Consider the following 12400-nt stretch of genomic DNA (forward strand, 5'->3'; position numbering starts at 1 on the left):
GTCTGATTTAATCGATAGTCAAACGATAACTGGTCTGATTTAATCGATAGTCAAACGATAACTCGTCGGAAAATTAAAAACTAGTGGCCACTTATATCTACAGTTTACAATGTATATCGGTACATAAGCATTTATATATTGTTCTTCGGTTCTTCGTGACTTGCTGCAGCAATGTATATGTGCACACTCGGGACAAAATCGCTACGATGTGCAATGTTCGAAACACGACGATAAGACGATAGGACGATAGCGCTGTTGCATCTTTCACTCGTTATTGCAGTGATGCCGATTCGATCAGATTATTCTGAACATCCTCCCGCTGTTGAAAGGTGTCCCTTTCGAAACTCTGCTCTGGGTCGATGGGTAGAAAGCACAGCTTCGATACAGGTCTTCGCAAAATTCCATTCTCTGTTTTGACGTCGACGACTCGTACAACACCTTCGGTACCAGGGATGACCTCGATAATACGGCCAAGTAGCCATTTCTGAACTGGCATGTTGTCCTTTTTGATGAGCACAAGTTGACCTACTTCGACTTCTACCTTCTTGTGCCACTTGTATCGTACTTGTAGCGACGAAAGATACTCCGATTGCCAACGATTCCAGAAGTGCTGAATGATAGCGGTGATGTGTTCATTTCGTTGCCTAGGATGCTTACGTTGATCGATGACTACGGGACGTGCGACAGCGTTCAAAGATCGAAATACCAAAAAGTGTCCCGGAGTTAACGCCTCAAAATCCTCTGGGTCGTCCGATAGCGGGGTGAGCGGTCTCGAATTTAAAACCGCTTCAATTCGACACAAAACGGTTGAGAACTCTTCGAAACTCAGAGCTGCTGCTGCTGTATGCTTCAACAATAACACCTTGGTTTGACGGATGTTTGATTCCCAAATACCGCCGAAGTGCGGTGCCTCTGGGGGATTGAAGTGCCACTCGACACTGTTGCCGTAGGCTCGTAGAATGTCGTCTTGGTTGTCGAAACTCTTAAAAAACTTCTCCCATTCTTTCAACAAATTAGCGGCGCCAACAAAATTTGTGCCGTTGTCGGTCCAAACTGCAATAGGTCTACCTCGACGGCTAACGAAACGATCGAATGATGCCAAAAATGCTGCGGTTGATAACTCGCTGACCAACTCGAGGTGGATCGCTTTTGTTGCCAGACAAATGTAAAGCACAATCCATCCTTTATACTCGACGGTGGAACGTTTATTGCGCTGCTTCAGGAATACTGGTCCACAGAGATCGATACCGACTCGATAAAACGGATACTGTCCTTCCACACGGCAAGCTGGCAAATCACCCATGTACTGTTGAATTGGACGGGGATTGCTCTTGAAACAAACGACACAGCTCTTGATGATCCAAAATTCCCTTCTGGTTGCAGCAAGTGTGACCTGAATACCGGCGTGCATATTGGACTCATGGAAAGACCGGATGATTGCACCTGTGACGGGATGGTTCTTGGGAAGGATCATCTGGTGTTTTGTATCATATGAGCAGGCCGATTTCGATAGACGTCCACCGACCCTCAGTAGTCCGTGGTTGTCTACAAACGGAGAAAGCGGTATTAGCGAATGGTTCTTCGATGTTACCTCCTCTCGTAATTGGGCGAATACTTCCGGAAAGCTCTCCTTCTGGACGAGACGAACAATTGTAAGCTTGGCGTATCGCATTTCCTCTGCGCTAAACTCTCCACGACGTTGATTCTCTGCACTACGCTGACGATTCTGGAACATGCGCTTGATACGCGCGACGACTCGAAGCATTATGTTGTACTTGCTGCAATTGTCGAATAAATGCAGCCTTTCGACCACTGCGGGCATGGCGGTAACCTGGATCAATTCTGGCAGCTGCATGGGGTCAACCAGCTGCACTCCCTTTGGCCAGACGATATCGTTTTTACGTAGGAATGGCGGTCCACACCACCAAAGTTTAGATGAATGAAGCTCTTGGGGCATAATTCCACGTGAGACCAAATCTGCCGGATTGTCATGCGTGCTGACGTGACACCATTCGCTTGGGTCGGACAGCTGTTGTATTGCAGCGACACGGTTTGATACAAAAACATCCAGTTTACTGGGGCAAGTGTTGATCCAGCTGAGAACAATAGTGGAGTCGGACCAAAAACGAACTCGGTTCACGGTAACTGGTAGGGATCGTCTTACATTATCTGCTAATTGAGCGAGCAAACGAGCTCCACATAGCTCTAGGCGCGGAATCGTGGTTCGATTTCCCTTGATAGGTGCGACGCGAGATTTTGAGCATAGTAAACGAATGGAGATTTGACCTTGCGAGTTTCGTGACCTTAAGTACAAACATGCTCCGTAGCCCTTCTGCGATGCATCACAGAACCCAGCAAGTTCTACAAATTCTGTTTGCAACAATGGAAGTACACAGCGACTAATCCGAATTGTGTTCATCGTCTGTAACTGTAGTCGATACTCGTTCCACCTGTTTTCTATACCAGCTTCCAGCGGCTCGTCCCAATTTAGTTTCTCTTTCCATAGTTCTTGCATGATGAGTTTGCCCGTCATAATAACTGGTCCTGCTAGGCCAAGTGGATCGAATAACTTTGATATGTCTGAGAGAATTGTTCGTTTGGTCGGTACTCCTTCGTCAAAGGCAATTGACATAACTTCGAAACTGAATACATCTTCATCGGGTTGCCAAGTTAACCCAAGGGTTTTAGTTCGGCCTTCTTTGTTCAGCAGTACCTTTTGCTCCAGCCTGGCTTCGGGAATATCAGCCAACACCTCTTTGCTATTTGAGCACCACTTATGCAACTCGAATCCTGCCTTTTCGAGCATAGCAGCTAGTTGCCCTTTCAACTCTCGTGCTTCCTCTACCGTATCAGCACCGAATAAAACATCGTCGACGTATACCGATTTCTTGCCAACTTCTGCTGCAAGGGGATACTGCTCTGCTTCATCTTCACAAATCTGCATTAGTGTCCGGACTGCCAAAAACGGGGCGCTGGCAGTACCATAGGTAACTGTCGTTAACTGATAAACACCGATTTCATCCTTGGTACTGGATCTCCAAAGAATCTGCTGGAAACGTCGATCTTCTTTGCGTACTAAAATTTGTCGGAACATTTTCGAAACATCGGATGTGACCGCGACCTTGTACGTTCGAAAGCGAAGCAGCGTATCGACAAGCTGGGGTTGCAACGTTGGTCCCACCATAAGTTGATCATTCAGCGATTTTCCATTGCTAGTTTTAGCCGAAGCATCGAACACCACCCTGAGTTTCGTCGTACTACTATCTGGGCGTTTGACAGCATGATGCGGCAAAAAATACTGCTTTTCCGATTGCAACTCTACTGGGTTGAACGTGCCAATTTGTTCCATATGGCCCAGGTCGATGAACTCCTGCATAAATTGTTTATAATCAGCGTAAAGTTTCTGATCCTTCGTGAGTCTCGCCTCCAAAAGGAAGGAAGGTGAGCCATATGTCTAGAGTCTCCAAGGTCAATTTCCATGTTTCTGAACGGTAGCGCTACAGTATACCGACCTGTAACATCACGACTGTGGTTCGATACAAAATGATCTTCCGCGGCTTGTTCTTCGACGGACCAACTATTTTCGGAACCGTAATTTTCGATACACCAGAATTTCGAAACTTGTTTGTCTAATTGTTCATTCGTCACTGAGAGCACTTGCACTTGAGGGTAACTATCTCTCTCCTTTACATGACCACCTGCAACCCAGCCAAATACTGTCTGTCGGAAGGTCGGAAGCTCTTTCGACAGTGTATAGGACTTAAACAGCATCATTTTGTCCCATTCAACGATTCCGAAAAGGATATCAATTTTCGCTGTTTTATTAAACTGTGGATCCGCAAGATCTATCCAGTCGGGAATATTCCAATTGGCAATTTCAAAAGATCGCAACGGTAATTTACTTGTGATTCGAGGGGTAACCAAAAATTCAGCCATCGATTCGAAATAAGATGACCTTGAACTAACATGGGCGACAACTGATTCTGTAATTTGCCTTCCTGCTCCCCCAAATCCAACAACAGACACGTTCGATGAAAAGGTTTTAAGTCGCAACCTCTTTGCACACGCAGTTGTCATAAACGTCGACATCGCACACGAATCGAGAACAGCACGGCATTCTTGAAGTTCACCACTACTGCTGCGAACCTGTACTAAAGCAGTGTGCAACAATGCTTGATCGTTTACTGCCATCAACTGAACCTTTTTTGACACTGTACTTTCGCTCGGAAAACAATACGCCTCTGGTCCGTGCGTATTCATCGAGGCAGAGTTAAATTGCTCACACGACTGGACTGGTTGAAGCATTGTGCACAACTCGACACGAACGGGATTGGACTTCGTGTCGGTGTTCGCATCCGTTGACTTCGTTTCAAAGTGTAGCAAAGTATTATGACGAAGATCACATTCCTTACACGTACCACTTTTACACTCGGCGACAATGTGACGGTTGCTGAAGCAATTTACACACAGTTTAAGTTCTTTCACTCGTTGAAAACGTTGGGTTGGGGATTTCGACAAAAAGTTGCGGCACTCGTTTATATAATGCCCGCCCTTACAATTGAAACAGGCAAATTTGCTTCTATAGTCTGAATCACGATTAGAGCTCACTAACACATTCGGCTTCCACTTGTTTGCCGACGGTTTTGTATTACTGTGGGACGCCAACTTATGATCTTGCTCTAGATTTTCTAGAATGCGACAACGATTTTGCAAAAAGTCAACCATCCCTTGCCATTTCACTAGCTTTGTACCGACCACGTGGGACTCGAAATCTTTATGTGTCTGTTTATCGAGACGAGAAGCAACCACATGCACTACCATACACTCGGAAAGTGCATCGAGCGGCAATTTTAACGACGACAAAGCTCGGAGATTCTTCTGTACGATGTTAATTAGTTCGCGCAGGGCAGAAGAAGATTCAACTTGAATTTGCTTGAGTTGAAAAATGTCTGCAAGATGGCGGTCAACTAGCCAGCGACGATTTTCGTAACGTGCTTCCAACGCCATCCACAAGGACGCAAACGATTCTTCTGGTGTTTCAATTGTGGCAGCTTCACCGGACAGACACGACCGCAAATAATGTAACCGCTGTTGATCGTTTAACGAATCATTTCGACGAACAAGCAGATTGAACTGACTGCGAAAATATAACCATTGTTCATAATGGCCATTGAACTTTGGCAACGAAATTTCCGGTAGTTTTATGCACGAATCGGGGTTAGGTTTCTGGGCGAAACTTGTATCTGAGGTCATTGCTTCAGAAGGCTTTGACAACGCCTTCACCTTTTTCATGATTTGGTACCGAATTTCACTCAATAAGTCGAAAAACTCTTCACTTTCCTTTTCGATTATAGGGACTTCATCGTCTTTAACTAGTCCATACAACTTGCTTTCAGTCTCGAAATAGGTAATTCGCATCTCGTCTAAAACCTTTCCACGAGTTTCTAGCATTAAAGGATCATCTTCATCTTTGAACGCGGTCACGAAAATCATTATTTTAGAGGCACGCTGTTGAATCGCACTTAGCGTCCTCTGTAACGACAAAATGGTGGCTTTTTTCTCGGCAGCCATCGCGAAACGCGCACAAAGGAATCAAGCCGTCTATACACCGAATCGAAACGGCAATCACGAAACGTATCTCCAATTAATTTCTTCAGCTCACTTTTACCGGTGGTCCATCCGGTTCGAAGGACCGATTGATGTACGAGACTCGACACGGTCCGGCTCCTTATCGTCGGCGGAGCCTGAAGGGTTTTCCGGTTCACCGGTTTTAACGCGAGACTGGATGGTTCGAATTAGAAAAATAATTTAATTTTATCCTGGTCTGATTTAATCGATAGTCAAACGATAACTGGTCTGATTTAATCGATAGTCAAACGATAACTCGTCGGAAAATTAAAAACTAGTGGCCACTTATATCTACAGTTTACAATGTATATCGGTACATAAGCATTTATATATTGTTCTTCGGTTCTTCGTGACTTGCTGCAGCAATGTATATGTGCACACTCGGGACAAAATCGCTACGATGTGCAATGTTCGAAACACGACGATAAGACGATAGGACGATAGCGCTGTTGCATCTTTGACTCGTTATTGCAGTGATGCCGATTCGATCAGATTATTCTGAACAGCTTGGCAAACACTTATAACTTTTTAGTTTCGTAAATAAAACACAGCTAGAGAAAAAAGAAAAAGAAGACAAAATTATATTTTTGCAGGCATCTATTTTTCTTTTTTTTTCGTTTTTCTCAAGCTGTGTTTTGTTTACGAAACTGGAAAGTTATAAAAGTCTTTGGCAAGCTACTACCAACAAAACAAAAAAAAGTTTGTTCCAATACGTTGTGTAGTTTCTGAGAAAAAGGTACATAAAGTTTAAAAATCATGGTTTTGTTTTATTCCGCCGAAGTTATTCCACGCCGCTCTGGAATGTTTATGTGCATGATCGTTTTTCGGTCACTTCCCGTGGTCGGATCATTACAAATTTAGTATCCAAATAAGCGAAAAAGATTGCAGAATCAAAATCTGAAATAAAAAAATAATGTTTTTTTTCAAATTTTTTAGTCGTTCATGTCCCCTTAAGATATAATTTTAAAAAATAATCTCAGTTTTAAATACGTCCTTTTGAAAAGTTATTCTTGGCGAAAAAATATGTTTAATGAAAATGAATCCTTGCGTGATATTCAGCAAAACGTCATTTCAATCAAAAATAATATTTGAGCAGGAAATGTCCATATCAAATGACAAATAAAATGGTATAATAAAGGTTCCTTTCACCACTAGGTGGATTAAATCGGGTGTTTTTGTTTGGTTATAGTCCCTTTAACAGCTTGGGTCATTAGTGACTTCTGCGGGGTTGGGATTTGAACCAAGATCCTTGGCGTGAGAGACGTGAACGCTAACCACTATCACCGGTATGGACCCTTGCATTTATACTTACTTAATTTTTAAAATCAGTTATTTTCGAAAAACATAACAAAAGAAATCAATAATTTATTTTGTCACTCCGCTTAATTCGGTTTGTAGTGCCATTTGGATATACAGTAAACGCAATTTTGGCGATTCCTTTTATTTGATTAGTTGTATCGAAATAGTGCACATTCTAGACTGCATCCATTAAGTTAAGTTTATTGTCTTTGGGAAGTTCGGTTTGTACAAAATTGCACTGGGTAGAGAGAACCCGTTAATTGCTACTGTTAATTTTAAAACTAAATGTTATCCTTTTGTCTCTGGCCGGAATCAGTACGAAAATAAATAGATTGTCCATTCGTAATTGCTGCTGGGGAGCGATAAGCAGGATATTTCCTCCGTTTGCAATCCAGCTCAGTAGCACGCTCGGCAGAGGTGAAAGGGATAGAACTTGGCCTTTTGGATTTTCTCTTATAGTTGACTTGGCTCGGAGTATAAGTGTATTTGCTAACTGCATGGAACAAAGAAAGCTATCTGTAAGAGAAAAGATCAACAATTAATTATTTTAAGTTTTTCAGTAATTAATTCCGGTCCGAATTTATTGCAACGATTTATCAGAGTGCTAGTACCCGGTAGTATTTTTCAAATGGTTTGGGTGGTGCACAGTGTCCACAGTAACTTTGAATTTGGTTCAATTATAGTAAGCTTCTTAAGTAATTTATTTCCGATTCACATGTGTTCCAACGAGTGGTAATCGATGGCGCAATTTGGGATACTTTTAGAGTTGGATATGACTTTAAAATAGCATGTGCGATGCTATGTTGAATATTAAGAATAAAGGTAATATTATTGTTCAGTAGAGACACGTGGTTTTGTGTTCACTCTTGCCTGACGAATAAATTCAACAATATTTAAATTATTTAGCATTGTGAAATCGAACTGATAGATATGCTGGAATAGTAATAGAAAGTGTATCGTAGAACGGGGTAACATTGATCCAATGGACCATTCGCATAAATAAGTGCAGTGGTTGGAGAATTCGCGAAAAAATGCTCATTTGAATGGTGAATATACACTATTCGCCTGCCTTGCCGAGAATGCATCCTTCGGCTTTGAATCTCATCACGAACATAGCCGCATCGTAAACATCGGAATTCGTTCAAAAATTGAACTTTTAAAATTGAGTGTGGTCGATTTAGCGGGCTTAGGATACCCGAGGATGACGGAAAGTATTCAAAATGGTATCACCATGAAAAGAGATTAGTTTAAAGTAGTGTTAGTAACTTTAGAAGCGGCAGAAGGTGTTATTTTACACTTTTGCGTTGCATACGATATTCGTATATTCAGCGATGCTATGAAGCGTGAATGTATGTGGCTCATTAGTTATAGCGAATTGAACCATTCGCATCTCTGTTTTTCTCATGATAAAACCGTTTGCCGATGCTTGGCGTATATATGCATTTTTCGCATTTTCCAACCTCTGAATAAGTGAAATAAACAACTTCTGCCAACTTTCCTGAACTGATCAATGTTACCCCAAATGATCAATGTTACTTCGTTTAACGGTACTCATTCAGTTCTTTTGGTACAAGAAACTGCCTCATTTTCTCATTTGTTCATAAAGTTTGGAGATTCATATGAGTGTACAATTTCCCACACAGAACGAAAAAATGAATCTCACATTCAACGTAAACTGATATGCATATAAAATTATGAACACGTAACAACACTCACATATATATTTCCATTAAAAAATTGTGAATAGCCAAAACCGTTTTTAAAGATAAATTTTTACATCAAGCCAAATGTAATAATAAATAAGCCTACATTATGCAACACACGCTACGATATTATGAAATAACACGTAATTTGTCGACCAACATTTGAAAGGGGCGGATAAGCCACCTGTCAAACAGAACGAGTGAGAGTTATTTTTTGCTGGAGCAGCATAGGAAAATGAACTCTCACTCGTTCTGTTTGACAGTTGGCTTATCCGCCCCTTTCAAATGTTAGTCGACATTTTATATGACTTGCGAGGTTTCATTAATGTGGTTCCATATGTCACAAAACGTAAATTTACAGGATTTTTTCGAGGTGTGCATAGCCGGGTTGCTGAATATGCTTGTTTTGAAGTTGAACATCATAAATAAGTCCAGTATTAGATTAATTTTCCTATGAGAACTTTTGGTTTATCGCTTTCCAATGTATAATTTCAACATCGACAGTCTAATTATTGGTTTTGGTCAAATATATAGGGCATACACGTACTCCTTTTGTTATTCTGTACACCAAATACGAAATAATGCAATATTTTGAATAATGATGCAAATCAGGCGGTTAAATTACAAAAACATTCCTAAAATGCTGGATCCGACATCTGTTCCATCTAATAGAAAAAATTCAACATTTACATTAATTTTGAGAGAACAATTGGATTTGCACTGGCCAATGGGAAGCCCTCAGGGAAAAATCAGACCATTTAATTTTATTACGCAGTTGAGCGACAAATAATCTGATAAATTACACGTTTCAGCCATAAATCAAACAGGCGCTCGAACACACATTCACTTCGGTACATGGTCAACCGGTTTTCGGTTGTAATTATATTGGATATGAGACAACGTGGAAAACTTTTTGGGGCAAGGGGTGATTGGGAAACGGCTAAAGAATTCCGGAAAGGGAAGCCAGTTTTTCCGGTTCAATCCGCGGGGATCCACCTTTTTCCTGTCGCGGCTGAATTTACGCTCCGCGGCGTTTGTGACTATAAATTGAATTATCACCTTCCACCCTAAATCCAGATTTGTGGCATAACACCTGTCTAGCTTTTAATTGTACATCATATTCACATAAATTTACGGCTTAATCTCATCATTAAAACCCCGTTATAAACGAAATACCCACAGCACATCGCAATTATTGTATGTATTTTATATCGGAACGATGCTGCACAGTAGAGGCAACTGATCAACAAACGATGCTTTCACTTTGGGGTGTTCCTCAATTAGAATACTAAATTTTTCAAACTTTAATCGCAGCCGACTTTTTGGCACTAAATTTTTCATATTCGAAGACCGAACGAAGGGATTGGAACGATCGTCTGCCTTCTGTCATTCAAGCCAAAGTTACTGGAACTGTCGAAAATTGACTTGGCTGCCAATAATTGTAGTGCAAAATGACGTAAAATACTTACCAAATATTTTTATGTAAACATTATTTTAAATTTGATTTACCTACATGAACCTAACAGAGTCGACTGAGTAACAGAGTTTTAATAAAATACTATCACTCATATGACTCTTGAACCGTTCAAAATGGTAGAGTTGATACTGGAAAAAGTCGAGTTACAATGCTTTCAATATTCCACCTATTTTATTTGTTTTCCAGCAACCACTTGTTTTTGAAAGAAAGTATTAAGGAAATGCCAGAAGGTGGCCCAACGATGCCGTTATTCGCCCAGATAAACATACAATTCTTTCACATCACGTTTTTTTTTTCAATCAAAAATTAATTAAATTTTTTCAAGGTAAGTTGATCAAATACCGTGTTCATAAAAATGAATACTACTGAAAAACAACTTTCAAAATAAGTGATACCATTACGTAAACGTATCCTTATGTTCCCAAGCACAGGTGCCGTTGTGTTCAGGTATCGTCCCGTAGCTCAAGTGAGAAATTTTCCGTCACCTAACGGTGGACGCGCTATGGCTGACAATCGGCGTTAATGCACCGGGTAATCATTTGAGTAGACATTTAAAAAATACATTATCAAATAAAAAAACACACAGCTCAATGGCGCTAGCTCCCTTCTGTATTGAAAACGGGTTGTATTGGTAAAGAGTCCCAGCAGGACTCGCTACTCCATAAAATTTAAAATCAATTATGCACTCTGCATTTTTCATCATTGCAATTTATTTATATTGTTTCGTTTCTCGCTCTAGACAATGTTTTATACAATTGGATTTAATTTTATCACGCTGCGACATAACGCTTTATGATGACTGCTCGATGGCATAATTTTACCCTACCCAAAGCGAAAAACCTCACGCTCCTTTCGTTTTGATACTGTGTGACTGGTGGTCACAGCAATTGTGAGTGAATAATGAGCGTCACAACGCGATGAAGAGTTTTTTATGTAATGCGTTCCAAATTGGTTCTAACAACTCAATTGCATAGTGACCATCGACCCGCAGTGCCAAGTGGTGCACGCAGTACAGTATTTATGATACTCATCATGTCTGCAACTGCTATGTGTGGAAATGGTGAAAGGTAATCAAATTTCTGTGTTATTGATTTTATGATGTTGCATTTTCAACAGGCCATGCGGAAAGAAATTGTTTACTTCCATACAGTTTTCAATAAAATGTGTTTATGAAGTGAATCAACATTTGAATACTCGATCGGTCAATACGTATCGTTTGTATTGAATGATAATGTCAACATATGAATACTTAATAATGAAATGGCTCTGGATTTTGGAATCTGTTTGTACTGACTTGTGTTTAAGTTAAGCAATATTGTATTTTTTGTGAGAGTGGCCAAATGGTATTCTAGTGGTTGCAACTTGGCGTTCTTGAAAATATTCATAAAAAAGCATTAGACAAAATAGAAAATTAACAAACGCCGCAACTTGAATGGTAATAAACATAATGCAGAAATTTTGACCCTAGAAACTTCCTGGTACAGCCAAGAAGCGCAACAATTCTAGAAAAAGCAGAGCCTTGGTGTTCTGCTTTTTCGCAGCCTGTTAGAGTACATGGCAACTGCGGGGCTAGTGCTATGGTCCTATGGACTCTAGCAGCGACGGATCCGCTGATCGATCCAAGTTATAACTGCCCCTGCTTGGGTAAAGATGAATGGCATCATATATTCTATAAGCATTACTTCACTAATTTCCTGCTCTTCCCTCTCCACGTGTTGTCTCATTCTGTTTGGATACTATAAACACATTTGTTTCATTACTTTCTTCCACCGTTTCCTCCTTTGATTGTGAAAACTACCGCTATAAAAAAATATTCAAAAGCCTGACGGCATTATAAAGGTCAAAATAAAAACACTAGATTGGATTATTTATTTCACAAGTAGATGCGGGATCCTGATGTTTATACGATTCCTAAAATGTGAAACAGAATGTTTAAAGGATGTCCACTGTAAAATTGCAGTACACAAAATTAATTCGCAAAATTCGAGCTTTTATTCGATGGCCATCAAATTTTCAGGGTACTAAATGAAACAATTAATCTTAGTTTTAGCGTTTTTTATTTTAATTAATTTCGCCTCCGTATCCGAATTTGACCTTAAGGCCACCCATAAGATTTTGCTCAACCTCAAAATCGACATATTTTTGTAAAATTACCCATGCTGCCTTCTTTTCTTTAACTGTTTTGATTACTTTGGAACGTTTCAGAAGATTCTGCTTCAGAATATCCCGATTTTTCTCGATTGGTCTCAACTCCGGTGTATTTGTCTTTCCGGTGTATTAGGTCTTTCGGCAC

General features: G+C 40.5%; 1 protein-coding gene across 1 annotated transcript; it reads right to left on the minus strand.

Annotated features, from left to right (window-relative positions):
* Positions 1-271: 271 nt before the first annotated feature.
* Positions 272-5571, minus strand: LOC128736039 (uncharacterized). The gene is made up of 2 exons (XM_053830522.1): positions 3502-5571; positions 272-3370 (listed from the first exon to the last, which is right to left on the minus strand). The coding sequence occupies exons 1-2, from the start codon at positions 5569-5571 to the stop codon at positions 272-274; spliced, it is 5169 nt and encodes a 1722-aa protein (XP_053686497.1).
* Between the last annotated feature and the right edge of the window lie 6829 nt (positions 5572-12400).

The sequence above is a fragment of the Sabethes cyaneus genome, chromosome 2 (assembly GCF_943734655.1).
Source record: "Sabethes cyaneus chromosome 2, idSabCyanKW18_F2, whole genome shotgun sequence".
NCBI lineage: Eukaryota > Metazoa > Arthropoda > Insecta > Diptera > Culicidae > Sabethes > Sabethes cyaneus.

Bases quoted from the DNA above. Each gene is read 5' to 3' on its own strand.
- LOC128736039 (XM_053830522.1), bottom strand. From the start codon at position 5,571: ATGGCTGCCGAGAAAAAAGCCACCATTTTGTCGTTACAGAGGACGCTA. The intron at 3,371-3,501 runs GTAGCGCTACCG...CAATTTATGCAG, and splicing joins ATGTTACAGGTCGGTATACT to GAGTTCATCGACCTGGGCCA.